Source organism: Dunckerocampus dactyliophorus, chromosome 16 (genome assembly GCF_027744805.1).
Source record: "Dunckerocampus dactyliophorus isolate RoL2022-P2 chromosome 16, RoL_Ddac_1.1, whole genome shotgun sequence".
Lineage (NCBI taxonomy): Eukaryota > Metazoa > Chordata > Actinopteri > Syngnathiformes > Syngnathidae > Dunckerocampus > Dunckerocampus dactyliophorus.
In genome coordinates this window covers 16,654,085-16,681,482 of record NC_072834.1, presented here as the reverse complement: position 1 = coordinate 16,681,482, position 27,398 = coordinate 16,654,085, and the positions used below count along the sequence as shown (strand labels likewise).

Sequence of the window (27,398 nt, the reverse complement as noted above, 5' to 3'; positions counted from 1 at the left end):
CACCACAATGTGCTTATTTCATGACAGGAGATATTGGAATCGGAAATTGAGAGTTGGACAATATCTACATGTCGGTATATCAGCAAAACAGACAATATCGGACATGCCTACAAAATATAGTTGTAATTTTTGGAAAATTAGGTTGGGGGGGAAAAATGTTATGATATTACGAAAATAAAGTCAAAATATTACGGGAATAAAGTAATAATATTACAAAAAGAAAATGTAGAAGAAAGTTGAAATATTTGGAAAATTAAAAGCCAAATTGGGGGGGGGGGGGGGGCAAAGAGTGAAGTTGGCGATTCCGATACCAATCATCGAGGAATGAAATCGTCCCATACTGATCACATGGATTAATTATACATTTTTCAATTTATTTATTATGAGTGCTTTTTGCCAGGGGTGCCGTATGAAAGGGGAAAGTCAGGACAATTCCAAGGTGTCTTGACTGCCAGAGAGCTCAAAAAATTAATTACTAATAAAATTAGTAATTAATTCATAAGGGGGGGCAAAATGATTTCTTTCATGGGACCCAGAGTTCCAGGCTACACCCCTGCTACTGGCTATATGATATGAAAAAAGAATTTATTTAGACTTTAATTTAGACATATTTTACTTACTTTTTGAAGACGACATACTGTATATCACTCTGCAACTTCCATGCCTTCTTTAATGAGACTTAGGCGAACTTGGTGTCTTCCACGGCTGAGAAAGGCTGCTCATCTCGTCCGATGAATTCAGGTATTTCTTGGGTTATTAGCTTAGCCGTCTGACTGTCACACACATACTGTACGGGCGAGCGTTAGCCACATGGCCTCATTAGCTGCTGTGACCGTGAGCCTCCATAACTTACCATACTCTGTGAATTGTTGTTCTTCAAATGCCGTATTAAAGATTTTTAACGTGCTGCCCCCTGCTATGTATTTTTCGTAGCATGTGTTAGCAGTTAAGTTCCACACGGCAGACATGATTGTTTTTGTTTTGAAGGAAGTGAGAGGACGACACTGCTAAATGGTCATTAGGTCAAGACACTACACTGCACGACAAGGTTGCTGCGTACTGCAATAGTGCTAGCCACAGGTTATCGACTTTTGTGATCGTCGTTGCCGGTGTTTTATTGGCATACGCTGATCACACGATTTTTTTTTTTTACGGAAATTGGCCGATACTGATCGGTGGCCGATCGATCGGAGGATCCCTAATATAGACATGTGTTGGTTTACAAAATATCAAAGTAGCGCTTGCATCTTTTAATATCACATTTTATAAAAATAATTATTTAATATTTCAACTCTATGCTACTAAAATTATATTGTTTTTATTATTATTATTATTATAAAATATTACCACTTTATTCTCGTAAAATTGTGATTTTTTTTTTACTTATTAGAATACAACTTTTTTGCCTTAATATTTTCACTTCATTCTTGTAAAATTTCTGCTTAAAATTGCTACTGATTTTTGTGCCCCTGGCTGATAAAAAAACAGCAGTGGTCCGCCAATGGCCCTTGGGCCGCACTTTGAACACCCCTGCATTAGAAAAACATTTATCCAACGTCACTTTATTAGGTTCTTGGACACAATTAGCAGCATTTGCAACGCTACAGTCCAAAGTATGAGTCGGTCGCCCATGGGCCTTATTGATGACACGTTCCTGTCAATGTGTTTGTTTTCACGGGGCGACCTTGCAACAAATGGATCTCGTCACCGTGTTTCCGAGAGGAAGATTTCGGAGGCTCGTCGAGGTTTTTCATTAAATGGTGCTCACACGGAATGTCTTCCGTGATGGACATGAGTTAAAGTCGAGGTAGGGAGTGATTTTATTTGCCGTTTTTTATGTTTGGACAGGGAGCGTCTTCTTTAAGTCCCTTATCCATCTTGAAGCACTTTTCAAGGGCGTCTCTTAGCAGAGCTATCGATTGTCGAGAAGAAAACGGGCAGCAATTATTTGCAAAGTGAGAGGCAGAACTAAATTTGCAATCTCCTCGACAGCGATCCGTTAAAAGACAAAAGAAAAAGAGTCTCAGAGAGATTAAGGAGCAGTGATTGTTTATTGACAAGACATGCATGAGCACCGCTGATGAATTCCCGACTTGTTTGATAACGCAAGTTCAAAGTAAGCATCGTTAGAAAGAGTGTCAATCCTCATCAGCGTTATGCGCTAGAAAGTCACGACATCTTTTTTTTTTATCGTAGCAGACATACTGTAGGTGAAAAAACGTATTATTAGTATGAACTTTGCTCTTTGCTCCCATTTTTCCTGTTTTCTTTTTAAAATTTCCAAATATTTCAATGTTCTTCTTAAATAATTTTTGTAAATTTTCTTTTGGTAATATTTTGACTTTATTCCCATAACATTAGAACTTTTTCCCCAACCAAATTTTCCAAAAATGACAACTTTGTTTTGTTTTGTATGTCATATTATGACTTTTAAAATATAACATATTTTTTCTTTAATGTTTCAACTCTATGCTACTAAAATGACTTTAGTTTTCCACCTAATATTACAAGTTTATTGTCGTAAAATTGCAACTTTTTTTCTCGTTAGGATACAACTTTTTCCTCATAATATTTTGACGTTATTCTTTACAGCTGTTTTTCCATTTTGCTGTTTTTTTTAAGTCTTTCGACTTTCTTCTTGTACATTTTCTTGTAGTTATGACTTTATTCCCATAATACTGTATTTTGACTTCATGTTCGTAACATAATAACTTTTGCCACAGCCTAATTTTGCACAAAAAAAAACCCTGACTTTGTTCTTGTAAAATTACGACTGATGCTTCCATTTTTGCTGCTGTTGTTTTTTTGTTTTGTTTTCTTGTTAACTTATATTTTTAGTGGGTGCTGAGGGCAGCACTTTTGACACCCCTGCATTAATTGTGACAGGAGGACACAAACGTGACACTAGCATAGTTATGTGATGCTAAAGCGCTAACATTACGCTTACATTTTAACAGCAACATCGTGGCTAGGTTAGCATATTCACTTAAGAAAAACTAAATGATCAACCTTACAACTCCTTTGCCTGCAGCTGACTGACTGACTGATAATGGGCTTTATTTTAAGGTGTGTAGCGAAGCCTGCTTTTTGTTTGCTGTCAGACGCGAGAAGAGGTTTTTTTTTCATGATGTGATGAAAACCCAAAACGGACTGTGATAGTTCTGATCAGTGTCATTGTTTTATTTCTAGGGACGTTTTGGGGAACGCCGAGGTGATGCAGCTGGACTTCGAGATGGAGAACTTCACCAGTCTGTCAGTGACCAGACGCATCAACTGGAACATCGACTACAAGGGCCAGAGCCCGCCCAGCGAGTCGGAGAAGGTGGTGACTGAGCTGACGGTGGTTCAGCGGGACATCCAGGCCATCCTTCCTCTGGCCATGGTGAGACCTCACGGAAACTCACACATTATCATGAACTTTATTTGCCGCTGGGTGGGTGGGTGGGTGGATGGATGGATGGATGGATGGATGGATAGATAGCTTGCCATGATTCATTATTTACTTTAAATAGTGCAATCCAAATCTGCACTTTGCACCCAAAGGTGATGCAAATTCCTCAGCAAATGATGTGGTATGGTGTGGTAGATTTTCCTCTCCCCGGCCACTTCGTCCAGCCGAATCCCGAGGCGTTCCCAGGCCAGTTGGGAGACATAGTCTCTCCAACGTGTCCTGGGTCTTCCCCGAGGCCTTCTACCTGTCGGACTTGCCCTGAACACCTCCTCAAGGAGGTGTCCAGGAGGCATCCTGAACCAGATGCCCAAGCCACCTCATCTGGCTCCTCTCAATGCGGAGGAGTAGCGGTTCTCCTCCGAGTCTCTCCCGGATGACAGTGCTTCTCACCTTATCTCTAAGGGAGAGCCCAGCCACCCTACGGAAAAAATTAATTCGGCCGCTGATACCCGCGATCTTGTCCTTTGCAGTCTACTAATTTAATTTCAACTATGTTACACTCTTCTGCACTCCTCTCCACCCACCGAAACAATGAAACTGTATGACTGACAAAAGGGCTTTCTCTGTTCATGCCGTTGTTCTATGGAGCAAACGTGCGATGTTGCTGAAACCAATACAGAGTCAGCCCTGTTCCCGCCTGCTTGAGGCAAGAGACAAGAAAAACAGACGCACGATATACTGAAGGCCGAGTGCTCATGAGACACTTTTTCCTGAATGAGATGTCATGTTTTCATCTTGTGACACCCCTAATAGATAGTAGTAAATAATAATAAGTATAACAGACATACAGTACCACAATACACAACAACTTTATGACAAAAAATGGGACTAAAATAGGACTAAAAATAAAATAATAATAATAAATAAATTGGCCGCATGGTGGATGAGTGGTTAGAATGTTGGCCATACAGTCAGGAGACTGGGAAGACCTGGGTTGGCTTCGGCATTTCTGTGTGGAGTTTGCATGTTCTCCCCGTGTGTGCGTGGGTTTTCTCCGGGTACTCCGGTTTCCTCCCACATTCCAAAAACATGCATGTTAGGTTAATTGGAGACTCTAAGTTATCCATAGGTATGAATGTGAGTGTGAATGGTTGTTTGTCTATATGTGCCCTGCCATTGGCTGGTGACCAGTCAGCTGGGATAGGCTCCAGCCTACCCCGGCGACACTAATGAGGATAGGCGGCATAGAAAATGGATGGATAAATAAATGACAAAACTTCCATTTTCTTATTTTTGAAGAATAATCCATTATCATCTGTATTATATTCAGTAGTATATAGTATAGTCTATAATACTATACTATACTACTTATATTGCAGTAGTGGTAGTATAATTGGCATAGCACAATCCACAACTACTTATGCAACATCCGTGTATATACAGTACTGTACATACTGCATACATACAGTATCTTCGCAGAAGAAGTTAGAAGAAACTACAGATATCTACATGGACTATATGTGCAAAGAATAAATTAGCCATAAATCATGCAGGCAATCAGTGATATGAGACAAAATGAAACAAAGCAACATTTCTCACTGCGTGTACACAAACAATGGTAGCACTAACGCTGCACTCATCGCCCTCTATTTGCATGCTTACAACTGCTCCGAGCCCCATTAGACATTCTCCACTTGAAGTTTTGTAAGCTCCGCACATCTGGCCAAACATACGGTCGGGTCTGTAGCGCGAGTCCCCTTGACAGTTGGGAATTAGCATGCGCCTTGTACGCCGCCAACGTGTTTAGCCGTGCCGCCAAATGAGACTCCATCCGGCATGACTTTTACTTGAATTCACACGGTGGGTGGGTTGGTGGGTGGAAATGGCGGTGTTGCTCGGCTCTGAGATATGCCACCTGGAAATGCTGCTTGCACTGCTTTATAGTGTATACACTCTTATTTACTGTATATACACTATATACACTATTTATATACAGTACAGTGGGGGCTTAATCAGCCAGATTTTTCTCGGAAGACACTGTGAAGGCTAGTATTGTTAAAAAGTGGTAATAATTTAGATTGCAGTATGTTGCCATTCACCTTTACTGGTACCCTGTGCCAGGCAACAGCATCGTTACCCACTGTGCCAGCCAGCATATACAGTCAAACTTGTCTATAGCGGCCACTAGAGGGAGTCTGCAAAAGTGGCCGCTATAGACAGGTGGCCTCTATAGACAGGTTAGCGTCCAGTTTGAATGTTGACTAGTAGAGGGAAAAAAAGAAAAAAAAAGGGAAAAAAATAATAATGTTGACCAGTAGAGGGCACTGCGGACTGCGGATAAAAGTTGTACAACACTAATAGGCTTGTTATTATCATGGTTCATGGTTTTAATCCTGAACATGCATATGAGTCAAACAGTAGCACATCACATAGTACAATTCACAATTTTACATGTTCAAAAAGGTGTAGGAAGAAGCTTATTTAATCCTACCCCTCATCAGTTTCACATCAGTTGCAATACATTTATTCACCTCTTGTTCTTCCAAGTGTACTTTGTAGGTCTACATGACAATGTAGTGCAATCATAGCCAAGGTTTTTACTTGCTAAAAGGAAGCTAGAGGCTTAATAATAACTGGTAGAATATATCCACGACCCACAGAACAAAGCTGTGCTAGTAATGTCTTACGCTTGTTTTTAATATTTTACTTTTTATACGGCAGAGTGTCATTACAGTTCATCAGCAAGTGACGGGAAGTGATGGTGGGCGTCCCGAGCAGGAGAGCTAGGCTCAGTGCTAGCTGTGAGTTTCGAGAGAGTTGGGAAGTGTGTTTATGTTGGCGTGGATGTAAAGTCCTGCAGTGTTCTCCGCTGTTAATAAAGCCATTAAAGTGCATCGGCGACGTGAGTCTCTCCTTCCCCACAACAAGCGACATTACAGTATTGACCAGTGCACATTGTCTCACACCAGGAAATAAACGATGTCACTTGTTACAGGCATTGACTGGACAGCTATGTAGTGGGGCTTGTTTAACCTTTGCCTTGTGGGCAAGCAGGAAGGAGTGACGATGCTGAGAGATGTGTGTGTGTTCTGAGCTGCTGTCTGGTGGCTGCGTTCAATAAACAAAGTTGGCAGAAGCAACAGGAGAAGTTTCCTTCTTTGCTTCGGAGCTGAATAACACTGACAAGTTAACAGACTAGTAGCGAACGGAAAAGAAGACGGCTTTTTTTGTGTCGAATACAGAAGATGAGGACTTTGATGGATTTGTGGATGAGGATTGATGAAAAATAACGTGAGTACATTCTAAAATACTTCAATTAAGTACAACCCAACTCAGTTTTGCTCCCGCTGCTGCATGCATGCTGGCGTATGTTTTTTTTTTTTTTTTATTGTAGCGTCGCTGGGAGCACGTCCTGTTCCCAGCCTTATTTGCGGTAATGTTTTGGTGCAAATGCTCTTAAAGTTACATGTTTGACCAGGAAATAGCAAGCTCAAAAGAAGACGGCTTTTTTATGTGGAACAACTGACAGTTTGTGTGGATCTTGTGAATGATTGTGACTGAGCTAGGACTCAGTAATTAAAGTCTACACACAACGGCTTCATTGATTGAAAAACAAAACTTTTTTGTGCATGAAGCTTCTACTTGAGTTGGTAATTTGGCCGCTATATACAGTCAGATATTGACCAAGGGAGACAAAATGGGTGGCCGCCGGCTGCGTTGGACAGGTGACTGCTATACACAGGGTGTATAACATGTAAATTTGCTGCCGGGGATTTTTCAGTGGCTGCTATAGGCAGGTGGCCGTTAAGACAGGTTTGACTGTACATGACTGCCATGTCGCTACAATGCCATTGTTAATAAAGCAAGATATAATACATTGTCACCGATATGTGTGACTGTCATTTCTGCTACTAACTTGGATCATTAGTAACCTCCACTGGTCATCGGCGGTTCTTGTTCTTGGTGCTCAGCCTAATGTAACGAGTGTAAATAGACCCACGTGGTTCAGACAACAAAGGGTTCAGACAGCTCCAAACCTCTACACTACAACATCATCTGGAGCAGTTCACAATCAATATTTATCTAATAACATCGCAAAAACATAAAACTTTTAAGTAAAATACATCTACTCACCACAGATGTCAATTTCTCCTTCTCAGTCACTGTGGGCATAACTAAGCATAACTTAGCTAAGCATAACTTAGCTTGTTGAACAGTTTTGCTCTGATCAGCCTATCAGAGGATGGAAAAATGCTGACGTTATTGTGGGCCAGCTACCTGTGAGGCAAATATGAAATGTGACCTTCTAAAACAAAAAAAGCAGCCCCGTTCCTAATAGTGTGTATGTGACATGAGCCAGCATTCCTGATTCTGAAGGCTCTGGGCAGATTCCATGGATATTGCAACACATAGATGCTAAATCTGATTGGACAAACAAATATAATATACAGATACGCTACGGGAAGCAGTGCAGCCAATAAACTACAAAGATAAATATGAGGATAATCGATTGGGAATAAATAAATACAATTTGATGGCACAAAGACTAGAATTGAAGTTTTTAATGTAGGTCAGTGCTTCTGGTAGTGGTTAGTAACTTCCACACCACTGGTAATGAGGTACTTTCAACACTGACTCTTGGTTGGTAGAAAAACAGGATTCAGCAATAATTACTCCAACTGACTTTGTCAAAATACTGTATCTGTGTGTCATGGATGACACTATTCAATTTGATGCAGAGCTGGTACAGATCGTTCGTATCTTGTCAGCAGTGTCTTGCACACTGATGACAACTGATTGTTTGTAAGCAAACAGGATTACACAAAAAAAAAACTCAACATAATTTTCACAAAACTATTTTTCGGCATATCGGATTTTGGTCTGTATCTGTATAAAGATGCAGATGCACAGAAAGTATTTGAACTTTTCCACCAACTTAAGGCATGATTGGTCCCCTACTAGCAAAAGCAGGTACTATGCCATACTATTTCTAGCGAGCCTAACTTGATACTTGATACCATGTGAAGTGTTCATGCTACCATGTACAGGATGGGTGACATAAACAACTGCTGGTCACTCATTGGACGAGTCGAAACGACGAAACTAAACACGCATGCTAACACACAGAGTCCATCCGTCATTTTCGTAACATCTTCTACGAACCAGGAAGTAGCCTGCTAACAAATAACTAGACGGGTAAACAAGCAGTTGTTAACATTTTGGCTCTCTTTGTAATGTATTTGTTTTGGATTGCTCGCTAAGCATGCTGGTACACAGCAACGGCTAATAAATTATTTATTTATATGTCGTCAAAAAAGGAATGATTTGTTCCATTAACACAGAAGAAGGTAATACACGTAGGACTGAGCAATGAAATTGAGTAAAGAACCGTTGAAAGGTGATATCTGTGCAAGGATGTACATTATATGTACTTTATAAAAAAAGATGGAATGAGTGCACGCTATATTTAAAAAATACTTGTGTGTCTGCAATTAGGATTAAAAGCCCTAAAGCCTCCTCCTGTGGCTGTCTTTTGAAATGCACTTGTAGCTCCCAAGAGTTAAGAAGATGTTGAGTGAGGTTGAGGTGATTACATAACAGTTGTTCTAAATTTGAGCTGCGGGGCGTCGTCTTTTTATGTTTTTTCCAACATGTCAGTGTTTTCCTGGTTTACATACTTTCCCCGTTAATGAGAGCCACCCAACTTTGGAGCTCGAGTGTGCGTATTGCATAACGGCCTCCTTCAAGGAACGTTACCAAGCAACCGTGCTGCTGCTGCCGTTGCCGCCGTGACACTTGGGAATTCTTGTTATGGATTGTCCACACTCGGGGCAACACGGCGTGACCTTATTCATCGATCAGACGCCAAACTGCAACTTGATTAACATAAGAGCGTCTGACTGACAAAGCCTTTGTTTATTAGCGGCTTCTCCTTCTGTTTTAGCGCGCCCAAGCTCGATACGTTAATGGACTCTGCTTGTTTGTTTTTGTTTCTTCCACTTCCGCGATTGTCCTCAAGGCCATGAAGTCGATGAACTTCCATGGGAAATGTTCAACATGGCCTCTGGAGCTGCGGTTTTCAACGTGGGGGAGGCACAGCAGCCTGACAGAAATAAATGTTTTTAAACCAGCGTAGCTAACTTCCGCTATGTTAATGACAAAACAAATACTGGAACCTGATTTTTAAAACCCAAAGAACAATTTCCCTGTGTTGTTTGGTTGTTATTTTGTAGAACTCCATCCATCCATTCATTTTCTATGCCGCTTATCCTCATTATCCCATCTGACCCTGGACTGGTCACCAGCCAATCGCAGGGCACCAGTCACACTCACATTTACACCAATTGACAATTTAGAGTCACCAATTAGCCTAACATGAATGGTTTTTTTTTGGAATATGGGAGGAAAACCCACCCAAGCACGGGGAGAAAATGCAAACTCGGCCAACAAGGATTCGAACCGAGGTCTTCCCGATCTCCTGACTGTGTGGCCAACATGCTAACCACTCGGCCAACATGTGGCCCATTTTGTAGACCCTCTTACATCTAAATGTTAAAACAATTCAATCGAAACAATTCTTACTAGAAGATTAAGTGAGGGCACAGCGGCTTGATAAGATTAAAGAAAAATTTTTTCAACCAGATTTAAAAAAAAAAAACCCTGAAAATCTTGATGTGTTGTTTTGTTCCCTGATGGGAAAACTGTGTCGGGTGGATAAGTTATTATTAATATCATTAATAATCATTAATATTCCCACATGGGGGCTGTGGCATTTGGTTTTGCAAACATCTTTTTCCCTCCTAATTTCTACTGTGTTACCTTGCATTATTCCTCACGAGCCACCACTCTTTTGCTGTGTGTCAGTGTGTGTATGCTAGCCGTCCCGGCTCCCCTCAGAGACATAGCGACGTGTATGACTGACAAGACGTCTCACTTCGTTGTGCCATGCAACGCCGATGTTTTATGAAGCGTGGCGATTCTCAACTGGTGGTCCTTTTCAGTGGGTCGCCGGTCTTGCCCAAAAAATTCAGCATACTGTGTAATGACCCGGTGTCCTTGAACGCACCTTGCGTCCGTGCTATTTGTTTGCTGCGCCACCATGTTTATGGGCGACTTAGCCGAGCTGGAGCAGGAGGGGAAGGACATTGCGTGTGAACTTAACACAGCTAGAGCGTCTTTATATCTGCTGGACAAGAGTGCGCGAAAAAGAGATGAGTATTCTCATCGCCCCAGCTGACGTTGTGTCACGTGGGGAATTCCGCCCACGATGAAGACTCGCAGGTACAGTTTCCATGCCCGGTTAGATCTATTGACCCAGGAAGAGAGGTCGTCTACAGAAGTTATGGACATCCTGCTATTACTAAATTTACCTCCTGAGTTAATCAGAAAAAATGCATCTTTTCAATTGTACTTACGACTTATTACTTACTTTATCTGGGGAGTTGAATGAGAGCAACTGGATTATCTTGATTTTCTTAAAAATGTTTCACCTCTCATCCATGTCCAAGTCCAGGTGCTTTCATTCAACTCCTAAAATGTATTGTCCCTGGGCACTGACTGCTGTTATTTCACTTAGTTGTTGGGTGTTTTTGCAAGCCTTTGTTTGTAATGTTGGTCACCATTATATTTTGTGAGATTATTTGCTTGGAGAGAATGAAATTTGAGTAGTTTACCTTACTAATGTCCACCTGCTGAATATGATGTGTCCATTTTGTGTTGAGCTGTTTTAAAAAAAACATTATATTTAACAAAAATTTGCATCAAGCAAACATCCAGGCTCATGTTAATAGGTGTATTGAAAACTTTAGGCACACATATTATAGATAAAAACTTATATCTATCTGCGATTATTTGCAATTAATTAGAAGTTAACTATGGACAAAATGTGATTAATCGTGATTAAGTATTTTAATTGACTGACAGCGGTAGTTTTTTTTTAACTTGCCCAGCTAACTTCAGCCAAAGACAAAATGAGTCACTTTATTTTGTTTATTTCTTTTGTTTTGATGTTGTTTTCATGCCACCAGTACAGCAACAATAATAGCTACAGTAGAATGTACTGTATTTAGAGGGTGTTCTGTATAGAGAGGAATTTTTTTGTGCCATCATACGTTCAAATGTCAGTATTTTCTCACATTTCTAGGAAAATGAATTAAATGACAAAGCATTTTTAGACTAAATTGGTGGGCTACTTATTGCACCCGTCACCCCAATTATTGTTACCCAGTGATTACTCACGTTGCCTTAGGGGGTACGGTTGCTGCTATGCTACCACTCATTATTCTGTTTCTTTTATTAGTGCACGGAACATACAGACGCACACATTTAAAGGCAATTAGGGGTAATATAAGTGCTTGGCTAATCTTACTGTTAATGGCTCTATATTTCTAAAATGGAGTTGCTTCATTGTATTCCTGCCTGTTCTCTCACCTAAACCTTGTACATTTTTGCACCTTGGTGTTTTTTAAGAGCTAAAGGTCAGCATGGCGCCTAAAGACACCTGACTGTGGACTACTACTTTGTTTATTTTGGTAAAGGACATGCGCCTTGACAACACAGTCACCGCTTTGAATGGGGAAAAAAACGAGCAACGCTTCACGCACCGCGTCCTCATTGAGATTTAAAGAGCGTGCCAGGCTGATATTTAAATGTTCTTCTTTTGATTAAAAGGAAAATGTATTCTCTCTCTTGCGGGCCGACGCAAATGAGAGAACTTGTTAGCCCGCTGCACACGACATGAATTGTGGGAGAGTTAATGAAGTGATGAACTGCCGCGTCTTTTAATTGGCTCTTTGCATTCAAAATACCAAGCAGATTGGATGACAGTGTTGGTCTTGTTTGAGGCTGTAACCCTTTGAGCTTCTCACCACTCTGTAGAATACAGTTCTAGCTCTATGGTGAGCCTTTCCATTGTCAGAGTGGGACACAGCACAGTCCTTTCATTGGTCGACAGAAAATGATCACTTCAATTGTTGATTAATCGTGTCTTGAAGCAATGTAGGCAAAATAGAGCGCACTATTTGACTGCAACCAGCAGAAGCGCTGTTGGTTCAGTCCCAACTAGTTTACTTTCTAAAAAAGACAAATGTTTTTGTTTCTTTTTGCTACAATTCATCCCACAAAACAATTGGGTTAAAATAAGATTATTATTTTAATATTTTTTGTGACTTATTTACTTAATTAGATAGAAAATTGTCGGTTTTAAATAAATATATAGTGGATGTATATATTTTTTGACGTCTATACGGCAGAAAATTGTCAGAAAAGTGAGTTTTTGTATTTTCACAGATTTTTCCGTTTTTAGAAAACTGTTTGTCATGTTTTTAATAAATTAAACTAAGTATGTTTTGCACTTATTTGACAAACCATACTCACTTCTCTTTGTTGTGTTGAATTTTTTTTTATGATTTTAGCTACTTATATCACAACAGATTGGCCTTTACTTGTCACTTATACAGCGGTACAAGCGAAATTGTGCGATTACCCGTCCGTACATATACAACATACTATTCAGTATGACAAGGCGGTAGACAGGACAGGATGACTGCGTGATAAAAGGGGATGAGGAAATGCAGATTCGATTGTTTGGGTGCGTGCTTGTAGCCGCATTCCAATCGACTTGGCTACTGTTTTTCCATTCTGGTCTCAGTAATTTTTCATTTCAAACATGCACATAATCCAAACAAAATGAAAATAGCAAAAGTTGTACCAATCTTCAAAAACTGGAGACAAACCTCAATTTACAAACTACTGACCAGTTTCTTTATTGCCACAATTTTCCAAAATCATAGAGAGCTAACATTTCAACGTCAGTGGCACTAATTGAAATAACCAAGGAAATTACCAAGAGAGTGTGCAGCCACAGTATTTATGGATCTAACAAAAGCATTTGATACAATTGACCAATTGGCGACTCTAAATTGTCCATAGGTATGAATGTGAGTGTGAATGGTTGTTTGTCTATATGTGCCTTGCGATTGGCTGGCGACCAGTCCAGGGTGTACCCCACGAAAGTCAGCTAGGATAGGCACCAGCATACCAACGCGGCCCTAATGAGGAGAAGCGGAATAGAAAATTGATGGATGGATGGACCACAATATCTTAATTAGCGAACTACTACGGTATGGAATCAGAGGGTTAGTTTTGAAGTGGATGAAAAGCTACTTAGCAAACAGGAAGCAATTTGTGAAGCTAGGAGAATATACATCTGCAAGCGAGCTTAAATATATTGTGTGGTGTACCCCAGGGGTCACAATACTAGGACCAAAACTGTCCACCTTACATATAAATTACATCTGCAAAGTCACAAAAGACCTAACGCTAGCATTATTTGCAGACGATACTACTGTATTTTGTTCTGGAGAAAGCACACAAGAGCTAATAAAAAAAAGTCACAGATGAAATTACTACACTAAAAAGATGGTTTGAGTAAAATTAAACAAATATTATTTGATAATGGCAACAAGGAAATTACAGTAATTGCAAATACAAATGCAAGTCACAGACATTGACAGGGTGAACGAAAATAAACGTCTGTTTTTTTGTATACTGGATGCCAAAATGAGCAGGAAATCTCACATTACAAATATACAAATAAAGTGGCAAGAAAAACTTCAATACTGAATAAAGCCGCTACTTTTTTATCAAACTTTGTACCATGCGGCTTATACTTCGGTGTGTTCTAATCTCGTGACATCTCGTGTACTTCAGAACTGCTACTAATTGTTGAAATATGTATTTTGGAAAGCTCTATTGCTAAGATAATCCATCATAAGGGCAAAAGTTCAGCAAACAACCAAAAAATGCAGAGAAGCCACCATTCTCGGCATTTGCTAACCCTGTCGCTGATTGGATATGCATATGCATGCACATGCTGCAGTTGACAGTGAGCAACAACAAGCACAAGCATAATTTTATATATAAACGCATATGTTGCCGCTTTCAAGTTAAAGGTGATCAATCTGTCAGCGTAGGAGACAGGGCTGCTTCGCGTAAACTTATCATAAATAAATGTATGGAGAGATGTTGGAGACATCAACATGAAAAGCTGACAGAAAAAAGCAAAAAGGCAGTAAAAGCTTTCGGAGGTAAGAAAAGCAGATGGCCTGAACTAGAAGATGTGCTTGAAGATTGGGTAAATACAGAGAGAGCAGACTCTTGAGGTGTTTCCACTGTGCAGATCCGACTAAAGCCAAAGTAATACACTTCTGCTCAACAAGAGAGAAGAAATATGACCGTAGGCAAAATTTTAACTTAAAACACTTATACACGGGAAGTACACTACAAATCTTTAACATATCAGTATATGGAATTAAATTATGCAACCGAGTGAGTAAAGAACTTAAACAATGCACTAAAATGAGCCATTTGAAGAAACAGTACAAGCTGTTGATGTTTACAAAATACAAAAAAGACTCCCTAACCACTGTGTACATACAATGTTATGTATATCACATATACAGTACAGTTATCCCTCATTTATTGCTCTTAATTGATTCCAGACCCGACCGTGATAAATGAATTTTCGTGGCATATGAATCAATGTTAATAAATTGAATATTTTTGTACTTTTGTAGAGCATAGAAAACCTGTTTAAAACCTTCTAAAAATGTTTTTTAACAAGAGTCAGCTGGTCTCACAGATGATAATGCTGTGTGCAAAATTTTTATTTGTAACTTAACTTAATTGTTAGTTTAGGGGCGACTACGAAGAGGAAGGGAGGTTGAAGAGAGAAGCCTGTCTCTCACACAAACACACGGACGCGCTGGATAAGTCAGCCAATGAGATGAGAGCATAGGCGGTGCCCCAATAATCAGCCAATGAGATGAGAGCGGAGGCATGGCCCCAAAAATCAGCCAATGAAAGCGTGAAGCGTCAGAGGGCGTCACCAAGTGTCCGCTGTTAGTCTGTTAATAAAGTTTGTTTGAAAAAAAAAAAACTTGCACCGACTTGACGCTTTACGTTATATGGAATTTCATCCGTAATACGATGAAAAAACTTTACATAAATTCTTTACGTTCAGTGGAATTTACGTAAAAGGAGGTTTACGGTATGCGAGGTACTACTGTATATGCCCAAATGTCGAAAATGGTCCTATCTCGTTAAAGAATCCTTTTAAAAAATTCCTGGATCCAGACGGTGATCCGGAACACCCCCAAAATTGAATCAGTTCTTGTATATCCCATTCCTGACCATTTCTGAAAATTTCATCCAAACCCATTCAGAACTTTTAATAACAAGTTATTTTAAACACAAACAAGCAAACAGATAAACACTGGCAAAAACATAACCTCCGCGCTGCGCTCGGAGATAATTAAATACAAAATTGTAACATTTGCATGCAGACAGTATTCAAGAAAGTGTGTTTTTCTCCATGGATATATTCAATGAAGTAATTGACATTTAACTGTCTCTTTTGTTGGTCTTGGCCTTATTTTTGTCATTTAGTTTCTTCTTGATGATTAGCCTTCAGTTGGAATTGAGACACAAGCCTGATGTTACTCATTTAAAGACCACAATTAGAGATTGTTCTTTGAATTCAAGCCTTTTCATCGTATTTGCACACAGCCTCTCGCGAGAGCCAAAAGTGTATTTGAAGCAGTTGATGAAATCCGCTGAAAGGGGCCTCCTGCTAAAACATCACCTGGGAGGCCTGATGGTTTTATTGAATATGCACATGCGTAACACTGATGAAACCTGATGGAAAACATCTTTATTTTTGTCTTCCTCAGGACACGGAGATCATCAACACGGCCATCCTGACGGGCCGGACCGTGGCCATCCCCGTCAAGATGGTCTCCATAGAGATGAACGGGGTGGTCACGGACGTCTCGGCCTTCGTGCAGTGCAAGTCGTCCAACGAGGACATTGTTAAGGTACGGCAAACCTGATTTTCTCAACCTGCCTGCTGCTCTCTGTCTGCAAACAAAGTCAATTTAAGGACAAGTAATCTCTTTACTTGCCGTTTAATACAGAGGAGTGGCACAGCACAAAAGCCTTCTGTGTGCGCGTGTGTGTGTGTGTACTCTTGCTTTGATTCTTCAAATAAAATCAATAGTTCATAGAAGTGGACAGATACAGTAACATGGTTTGCAGTAAAAGCTCCATTATGTCCATCTCGTGTAGTGGAGTGCAAACCCCAGCCCTCATGTTGTTAACTTTAGTGCCATGGCTGCAGGCAAACTAAATACATAAAAAACACAAACACGGGATGCTGCCTGGGCTCCCCTCTCCCACGTTCAAGAGGGATCACACAACAAGTGTTAGTATTCTCTCCAGTCAATTACCAGCCTAATAGATGATACAGTAGCACTTGTGCTCCCGTGATCTTATTAAAAGTGATGACTGTGAGGGCGGCATGTGGCAGAAAATGCAGGAAACTGTTGCAATGCATCGTACTGCCCACTGGGGGCGTCGAATCGCATCGTTACCTCAAACAATATTGAGACGCTGACATCAGGGTATTGATGCTGAATAACATTTTATTACATCACCTTTACGTCATTTGGCTGCTCCACTATGCTCCGCCCCCTTTTTATTGTTTTGTTTTTATATGAAGAGCAAAGACACAATAGCAACGTTATACTATATAGCTATACATATCGATATTGTTAAACATTAAGTGTGCATGCAAAACAGTAGACTGTGAAAAGTTGTTACCTGGGCCATCAGAGGGGACCCAATCCACCTCTGAATACCACCAGGATCACGGCACAACTATACAAACCATCAATAATATGCAAAAACACAATACAACAATGTGTGGCATTACAGAATTGGGGATGAATACCAATATTACTAAAGCAAGACACCCAGTTAACCCTTTAACTTACAATACATCTCTAAAAAACTACAAACTGCAAACCTCTACACTGCAACATCATCTGGAGCCGTTCAGAATTAATTGTTATGTAATAACGCGACAAAAACATCAAAAATGAAATGCAATGTGGTGGCCAACAACCTCTGTCCCAGGCTGACTTATATATAAAATATATATAAACTGACATATTTGTTTATATAACACACACTCCATGTCTGTATGCTTTCTTTGTGTGGGAACAGGATCAATTAAGTGCTGCTGTTCATGTGATTATGCATTCAAATGCACCGGTAACTTCGAGTGTTAGGGAACAGGCTTTCAGACATTAACCAATCAGAGGACGGGAAAATCTGTAGGGCAGCTAGCTGGCCTTGTCAGGTGAATCTGAAATCTGATTGGTTAAAGAAATAGCCCCATTGCTAACAGCCATGAGTTGACATCATGAGGATGCCTATAGCTACAGCTGTTAATGCCAATGTGTTTTTGAGCTGGTGCCAGCAGTTATTTGCGTATGGAGACCATGCATCCGGTGACTATAAGACACTCTGCGGTTAATTGAATAGAGGTGCATGTGAAATTGATGGGCAGTGCTTCTAAAATGGACATGTTGATGTGCTGAAGTGTGTTCAATTTATTTTTTAGGAGCAGTGTACTATCAAATTGAGTTTCAATCCAGCAAACAAAATGGATTCACGAGGAGAAAGTCACCAAAGGAGATCCATATTTCTAGCATATCGAGCCCATCCAACCCAATCTCTGTTTTTTTTTTTTTTTAAAGGTTGCATGGCCCGGCAAATTTAGTTCCACACGAATAAATTGTGCTCAGCGGGATACAGCCAGGCCAGATATGACTCACCGTGACATCAACTTTGACTTTTCAGCCTCATCTCTCAAAATCACGAAAACGGCTTCTATCTTTCGAGTGTCTCCAGGAGAATATAGCAGTGCTTCCATCCATCCGTCCTTTTTATATATTGTCTGTCCTCATTAGGGCCATAGGGAAGCTGGAGCTTTGACTAGACAATGAACATGACATGCATATTTTTGGGATGCAAACGCCGCACATAGGCACCCAAAAGAAGATCTGAACCCTCGTTCGCCTGACTGTGCAGCCAACATGCTAACTGGTGAAAACATATTGTTAAGATTTTAGTAGGGGTAGGGTTTTTAGTCTTACATTCCTTTTAGATTGTTGCTCTTCAGTTATTTATTTATTTTTTTAAAAGGCAATTGTAATAGTCATACAGTTGTCCCTCACAACTTTGTGCTTCGAATTTTGTGGCATCACTCTATCACAGTTTTTTAATAATATACAGCACAGGCCAAAAGTCCGGACACGCACAACACAACTGATGGTCCAACCCCATTAATTAGGCAATAAATTCCACTAAGTAACCCTGACAAGGCACACCTGTGAAGTGAAAACCATTTCAGGTGACTACCTCATGAGAGAACCACTGAGAGAACGGCAAGGGTTTGCAGAGCTATCAAAAAAAAATACAAAACATACACAAAATATATGTCTAAAATATAAGACATATTTAGAGTTAAATAATTCTACATGCGTTCATTCATAGTTTTGAGAATCTACAATGCAAATATCCATCCATCTTTCATGCCGCTTATCCTCACTAGGGTCGCAGGGGTAAGCTGGAGCCTATCCCAGCTGGTTTTGGGTGAGAGGCGGGGTACACCTTGGACTGGTCGCCAGTCGATTGCAGGGCACATATAGACAAACAACCATTCACGCTTACATTCATAATTGCAATTAACATAACATGCATGTTTTTGAAATGTGGGAGGAAATCTGAGTCCCCTGGAGAAAACCCCCACACACACGGGGAGAACATGAAAGCTCAACACAGAGATGCCTAAGCGGAGATTCGAACCCAGTTTTCCTGATCTCCTGGCTGTGTAGCCAACATGCTGAGAGGGTGTGTCCAAACTTTTGGCCTGTACTGTATGAATTAATAAATCATGCTGTTTTATGGTTGAGTACGACCTATTAGTAATACAAAAATATATATATATATATATGCATATTTAATCAAATTTTTTTTGCCTAAATTAAGCATTTTCAAACAAAAAATTAAAAAATGTCTAAATAAACTACATTACAGTTGTCCCTCACTACATTGCGCTTTGAATTTTGCAGCTTCACTCTATCACGATTTTCTAAATGAATTAATTAATTAATCATCACCTTTTTGTGGTGACTACCACGTATTATTAGTCAAATATGCACATAAAAGCAATTTTTATGTATTTCTGGCCAAAATTAAGAATTTTGAAGCATAAAATGACTAAATGAAATAAAATACAGACATAAAGCATTCAAAAGACGCATTCAAAGACGATGATACTGTATGTAGTATTCTACAATGGTCACTAGGTGTCCATAAGGTTACATTGATGGGACAATAACCACAGCAAGAAGTATGCTGTCCAGAGAAAAACAACAAGGACCACGCCCAGTGCTAAGGTGTGAGCCTATATTATATCTTATTTATGTCTAATATGTCTTATTTTCTGTTATTATGTCTACTGTATTGGACAAAAGGAGTGTAAAATTGACTATTGTGTTATTTCATGTCTGGAGGGCTCTGATGATGTTGAAAACTGTATTTAGAACAACATAAACAGGTTTTCTCTGCTGTAACTATGAAAATATTCCAGTTATAAATAAAGAAACCTACTTTGCAGAAATGTATTTATCACGGTCAAGTCTGGAACCAATTAACCGCGATAAACAAGGGATTACTGTATAAGGTATTCAGAAGATGCATTCAACGACATGATGATATGTAGTATTCTACACTGGTCACTAGGTGTCAGTAATCTTACTGTAATGTTCGGTGAGACACATAAGCACCAGACTTGATGGCTGGAACAACAGGCTTTTATTGCAGGTTTGAATGTTTTCACAGGCACAATAATTCCTAACACAGGCTACTGTTGCGGCCGTAATCCAGTCAAAGCTCACTCTGAACCCCCAACATCACTCCCCGTCTGCCCCCCACTCAGCTCCTAGAGCACCGGAGCACATTTACAGCAACACACACAAACACAAGTCTTATTTATGTCTTATTTTCTCTTATTATGTCTACTATATTGGGTAATAGGAGTGTAAAGGTGACTATGGAGTGTTATTTCATGCCTAGAGGACTCGATTAATGTTAAAACCTGTATTTAGGCGGTTATAAACAGGATTTCTATGCTCTAACTACAAAAAGATTACATTTATATGTACGGAAATGTTCTTATCACAGATTAACCACCATAAACGGGGGATTACTGTAAAACCTAATTTTCATCAACACTAAAGTCACAGACAAAAATTCAAGAATAAAGTCTTTTGAAAAACTAAGGACACTCCAAGGTGAAACACACAAGCACACAAACGGGTGAAAATGTGTCTAAACGTGCACCTCTACTGTGTTGCCTGTGCTATTATTTGTGTGACAAGTACACAGCATGGGGGCCTTGTCGCTGTTGCTGAAATAGTGCCAGCATTAATTATGTGTCAACAATGATGTGCAGTACCACTGATTTCCTTTCCAATTCGATACTGAGTAAAATACAGGCTGTTATCGACATACTGATCCGATGCGGATACTTTGTGCAAATACACCTAATGTGTTTGATAAATGTTAAAATGTAGTGTACAGTCGTCCCTTGTCTATCACGGTTAATTGCTTCCAGAACCGATCTGGTTGTGCTGAAAATGTGTTTTTTTTACCATTATTAGAGCCCCTATAGTCGCCGTTACACTCATATTATTCCTTTTTTATTATGCGCAGGCTACAGGGACACGAGATGGCCACGTCATCAAGCACAGCCTGCTCGCGAGCTAACGAGTTAGCCTCCAATTTATGTATTCCAAACTTTAGAAAGGGTTTCAAACGAAGTGGAGAAGAAGGACAATGTAAGAAGCCAAAAACTTACCACTTCCACACGGAATGCGAGGAGAACTTTTTTTCACTCTATCAGCTACTGTATATCCATATGCCATAGCTGACTCCATGCAATTTTAAGGTAATGCAGTGCTTCTGAAATAGTGGGGCAGGCTCCCCGGAGTGGGGGGGGGGGGGGGGCAGTGAACTATCAGGGGGGGGCGTGACAGGCAGGAAGTACTTTCAATGATACTGCAGACCTGCCAACATATACTAATTTATTGTACTCAACGTGCAATTTCACTCTTGAATACGCTTGTATGCTTCACAGCTCTCCATCTCCTTCAGTTTCAAGTTTAGTCTGTACATCCATCCATCCATCCATCTTCTATATCGCTTCATCCTCATTAGGGTCGCGGGGGCATGCTGGAGCCTATCCCAGCTGACTTTGGGCGAGTAAATAGATATTATCAGTTTCAGACAGTATTTTACATTTCTGTCTCCTGGGGTGATGACAGAAAATAACTGAGAACCGCTGAGGTAATGTGATGTCATCAATGTTTTGTGCCATCACTGATGCCAAGTGAGTAGAACACTACATATGACTTGACAGGACAAAATCATATTAAATATGTGAAAATGGTGTTTTAAACAATTAAAATAAGTAAAATAATAAAATCATTCAAATAAATGAACTACTGTAAGAATGAAACTGATTCACATTCCACACATGGCTCAGTTTATCCTGCATTGGTACACATGCAGTACAAGTATCAGTGAAGAGAGAACAAAATGGTGATGATGACGTCGCCCATGGTGGCGCATAAAGTACATCTACAGACAAGAACAGGTGTTGCAGTGCGTTCAGGGTTGGGGGTGGGAGTGTCTCCGTGCCATCATTTATCATTTTTCATTATCCATTAAAACCAAGAAGCTGCAAGCAATGTGCAATATTGAGCCGTCTTGCTTGAGTAACCTCGCCTGCGATCATTTAGAAGCAGTCCTTCAGGCGCAGGAAGTACACTTGACAGTTCAATAAAATGCACCCCACACACAGATTATCACGTTGACAGTAATTTACAGACACACAAGCACATTTTTGTTGCTAATTACATTGCTTAAGGCAAGCTTGATCATATTTTGAAATAAGGACTCTTTGGGGAATACACATTTAGAACTGATGTAATATTTGTTTGAGAAACAGCCATCTCTCGGCTAAATTTCTGGCTCACGTCTTCAATTTAGATTGGATTTTACTCATTTTCACACCCCTGCTAGAAACACCTTTATGAAAAATGGCTTATTAAAAAAAATTGCAAATTGCAATAAAGGCGGGACTTAAAAACAACAAGTCGCAACACATCGGAAGAATATATGCAGCGAAATCCCAGCTGTACATAGGTTATTCAAAAGGATGAATTCTAGGAATGTAAATTTAATAACACTTTTTGTAGGACTAGAAAGGGGAAACAACAGGAAAAGCCACTTCTGTGTAGCGGACATAATTATGTAGCTGTACCATGTGAGATAGAAGTGACAAGCTGTGTGTGTTTGGCAGGTGGGGGTCAGGAGGCCACACTACCCCCTCCCCAAAGTCCCACCTCCTGCAGCGCTGTGACTCACAGCAGCCATGTGAAGGCAGAGATAAGACTTTGTGTCAGGCCATCACGTCTCACGCCTGTGGTCATCCAGCACACATACTGTACCTGACCCTCTCCCCCATCCCTTCCTTCTCCATAGCGCCACTCGTCTCACCCCCTCCGTATTGGTGTGACATGTTCCCCCCGAGCCACTTGCCAAATTTAGCAATGGAAAAGACAGGAAGACAAGGAAGATGATTAAAGTTTGCTGCAACGGTGTATCCTTCATGTTCATAAAATGATACATGGCCACGCAGTCACATAACATCTTATTCAGCTTAACTGCTAAAGACTGGGATGTGAATCTTTTACATGTTTTTCCACATTGTAATTTGCATCACCACTGAATCCGTTCATTTTAATTTATGTTTTGTTCTGTTGCGTTAAATTGTGTTACATTACAGTACATTAATTTAAACACGCCTTTCCAAAATCCTACAGGTAACATTAAGTTATATTACATAGTGTTGCATTACGTTGCACTACGTTGCGTTACGCCATGTTGCGCTGCGCTACATTACATTACGCATCGCGACAATACACTATATCATTCATTTTCATTCCAGAAAGTCAGACTCTAACCAAAAACGGACGTGAATAAATTTTTCCCATAAGAAATAATGTAATTCCAATTCATCTGTTCCAGAAATCCAGAAATGTTAACACAAAGCGGTTTTACAATTATACAGTAGTTTTACATTCAGAAAATAATTAGAAATGCATATAAATGAAAAGGATAAATGAACATTTAGACGTGATTCTTGACGTGACTGTTCCCAAAGACACGATGTGGCAGCGAGATCAACCACCACCATCTTTGTATTTTGCTATGAGTTATCTCTTGAATTCAATAGTGTTTCTTATCTCAGTAACCCAAAATGGAGCCAAAGGAAGTTGCAAGTGCCGGCATTGTGATAAAAAAGGTGACAAACACTTTTGAATTCAAGAAATAACTCATGGGAAAAAAAGGGAGGTGGTTATGGTTGATCTCAGTGCCACATCGCCGTCTTTGTCAACACACGCAGGCAAACCGAAGCAAAACTGGCGTATATTTTCAACAGAGTGGACACTAACTGAGGTTCTGCTGTCTATTTTTTTTAATATGTATTCATTTTACTCTTCAAATACTGATGTTTGAATTGCAATATAAAAATGTACTTTTGAAAAAAAGGTAAAAACGTGTGAAAAGATGTTTGCCCCCTTCCTGATTTATTTTTTTTTTGCATGTTTGTCACACTTGTTTCAGATGTGTCAGATCATCAAACAAATTTAAACCTTAGTCAGTGACAACACAAATGAACACAAAATGCAGTTTTTAAATGAAACTTTTTATTATTAAGGGAGAAAAAAAATCCAAACCTACATGGGCCTAGGTGAAAAAGTGATTCCCCCCCATTAAAGCATAACTTAACTGAGATTAATTGAGATCTATCAGTCTGGAAAAGGTTAAGCCTTTTCTAAAGCTTTGGGACTCCAGCGAAACACAGTGATGTAGGTTTGGATTGTTTTTCTCCCTTAATAATAACAAGTTTAATTTAAAAGCTGCATTTTGTGTTCAGTTGTGTTGCTATTGACGAATATTTAAATTAGTTTGATGATCTGAAACATCTCCTCCGTGAATCACCACATTACCGGGGTGGAGGGGTTCGTGTGCCCGAGTGATCCTAGGAGCTATGTTGTCTGGGGCTATATGCCCTTGGTAGGGTCTCCCAAGGAAAACAGGTCCTAGGTGATGGGCCAGACCAAGAATGATTCAGAAGACCTTTATGAACAAACACATGAGGAGGGACCGCACCTCGCCCGGACGTGGGATACCGGGGCCTCAGGCCTGGGGGAGGGGGTCGCAGGCGAGCGCCTGGTGGTCGGGCTCTCACTCGTGGGGCCCGGCCTGGCTCAGACCAAACAAGCCACATGGGATCTCCCCCCCGTAGACCCACCACCTGCGAGGGCAAGCATAAAGGTCCAGTGCATTGTGCTTATGGTGGCGGTCGAGGGCGGGCGCCTAGGCAACCTGGTCTTCGGCCGCCAAATCTGGTTCTTGGGACATGGAATGTCACTTCTCTGGCGGGGAAGAAGCCCAAACTTGTGAGAGAGGTAGAGACATTCCGACAAGATATAGTCGGACTCACCTCGACCCAGAGTTTGGGTTCTGGATCCAAACTCTGGAACTCCAAGTCGGGAACAGTACCTCTAGGGTGGTGGTCCACCTTTTCAAGAAGGGTGACCGGAGGGTGTGTTCCAACTAAAGGGGGATCACACTCCTCAGCCTCCCTGGGAAAGTCTACTCCAGGGTGCTGGAGAGAATTGTATGACCGTTGAATGAATCTCGGCTACAGGAGGTGCAATGTGGTTTTTGTCCTGGACGCAGAACACTGGACCAGCTCTACACCCTTGCGAGGGTACTTGGGAGTTTGCCCAACCGATCTGCATGTGCTTTGTGGACTTGTAAAAGGCATTCGACCATGTCCCTCGCGGTGTCCCGTGGGGGGAGTATGGGATTGGTGGCGCGCTACCACGTGCCATTCAGTCCTTGTACAACCGGAGCAGGAGCCTGGTTGGCATTGCCAGTAGTAAGTCAAGCCTTTTTCCAGTGAACGTTGGGCTCTGCCAAGGCTGTCCTTTGTCACCGATTCTGTTCAGAATTTTCATGGACAGAATTTGTAGGCGCAGCCAAGGTGTCAAGGGAGTCCAGTTTGGGGGCCTTAGGATCTCTTCTCTGCTGTTTGCACATGATGTGATCCTGATGGCCTCATCGGGCTGTGACTTGCAGCGTTTACTGGGACGGTTTGCATCTGAGTGTGAAGCTTCTGGGATGAGACTCAGGACCTCCAAATCTCAGGCCATGGTTCTCAGTCGGAAAAGGGTGGATTGCTCCCTCCCGGTTGGAAATGAGGTCTCGCCCCAGGTGGAGGAGTTCAAGTATCTCGGGATCTTGTTCACGAGTGAGGGAAGGTGGGAGCGTGAGGTCGATAGGCGGATCGGTGCAGCGTCTGCAGTAATGCGGTCGCTGTACCAGACCGTTGTGGTGAAGAGAGAGCTGAGCCGGAAGGCAAAGCTCTCAATTTATCGGTCGATCTGTGTTCCCACCCTCATCTATGGTCATGAGCTTTGGGTCGTGACCAAAAGAACAACATCGCGGATGAAATGAGTTTCCTCCGTAGGGTGGATGGATTCACCCTAAGAGATAGGGTGAGGAGCTCGGTCAACCGGGAGGAGCTCAGAATAGAGAAGCTGCTCCTTCACATCGAGAGGAGCCAGTTGAGGTGGCTCGGGCATCTAGTCCGGATGCCTCCCGGACACCTCCCTGGTGAGGTGTTCCGGGCATGCCCAGCCGGGAGAAGGCCGACCTAGGACATGCTAGAGGGATTTTGTCTCACAGCTGGCCTGGGAACGCCTTGGTGTCCTCCCGGTGGAGCTGGAGGAGATGGTCGGGGACCGGGAAGTCTGGGCTTCCCTACTGAGACTGCTGCCCCCGCGACCCGGACCTGGATAAGCGGAGGAAAATGGAATGGAATGGAATCTGAAACATTTAAGTGTGACAAGCGTGCAAAAAAAGAGAAATCAGAAAGTGGGCACTTTTTCTCACCACTGTATTTATATATTTGGCTTTTTAAAAAACATACAGTATAATTTATAAGTACTACATGCCACATATTTGGGCATAGTGTGTGGTGACTTTAGCGAGTGAAAAAGTTTATAAAGAGTCTCTCCTGTGTGGACGGGACAGCGCCTGCCTTCATGCACAAACATCTAGGTCCATCTACAACTTTGACTGGCCCGTTTGGTACTGTCACACCTTTCGGACAAACTGCAATATGTTCTGTCTGCAGACATTAACATCCAGACACTGCTGCTGTGGTGGTTTGCTGTTGTTACTGTCACTTTTGTGACTGAATGGGAACAAATGGCCGAAAGTGATGTATGCGGAAGTGACACATATGTAAGAAAAATGCGCTCTGTTCTCTTCCTCTGTGTGTGACAATGGCACGTTGTAAAAGTTTATTTTACAAAATTTTGGTGAAATCCAAGCTGGTAAACATACAGTAGCAGAATATAAAAATAAAGTATGTATTCCACCCAGAAGACGGCATTTTAGTTTAGAATATCACATGGCAAATATAGCAGTGTGAACGCTAAGCGAACCGCACTAACGTGTGCACTTTTTGTTGGTCCGACCCAAGATATCAAACGACAAGTGTGAATGCAGCCGTAAACTTCATCCAAACTGACTGTAGCCATTCACCCCCATCCACCCCCCCACCCCCCCACCCCCCACCATGCCAACAGATCATTTTCACACTCAGCCTCATTAATCCGACCAACAACAGGCTAATGTGAGCCGTTTTCAGCGAGCGGAGCTCTAAATGAACTCGGTGGCGCACATCCGTTTAACACGCATCCATCACACCCCGAAAAGCTCCTTAGCTTAGCGACGACACGGCCCCTCCCCGCTCCCCACCCCGCTAATTCCAGCCATGTGTCAGCTTTCATTCCGTTTAACACGCCATTGCTAAACGCTAAACTCGTTTGGCTGGCGATTAATGAGGCGACACTGGAAGTTTTGAGGATGAAATTGTTTAATGATGGCGGCTTTCTTGTTCTTGGGCTGTGCTGGCTTTTATTTGTGACAGATCCGTAGAAAAGAAAGGAGA

General features: G+C 41.2%; 1 protein-coding gene across 2 annotated transcripts in view; it reads left to right on the top strand.

The window, feature by feature from the left end:
* The window catches only part of tmem132e (transmembrane protein 132E), a 496,716-nt gene that overhangs the window by 421,796 nt on the left and 47,522 nt on the right, over positions 1–27,398 (top strand). For both annotated transcript variants that reach the window (XM_054754825.1, XM_054754824.1), the window contains exons 4-5: positions 3,190–3,382; positions 16,123–16,266. In XM_054754825.1, coding sequence (XP_054610800.1) covers positions 3,190–3,382; positions 16,123–16,266 — 337 coding nt within the window. The remainder of the gene's footprint in view (positions 1–3,189; positions 3,383–16,122; positions 16,267–27,398) is intronic.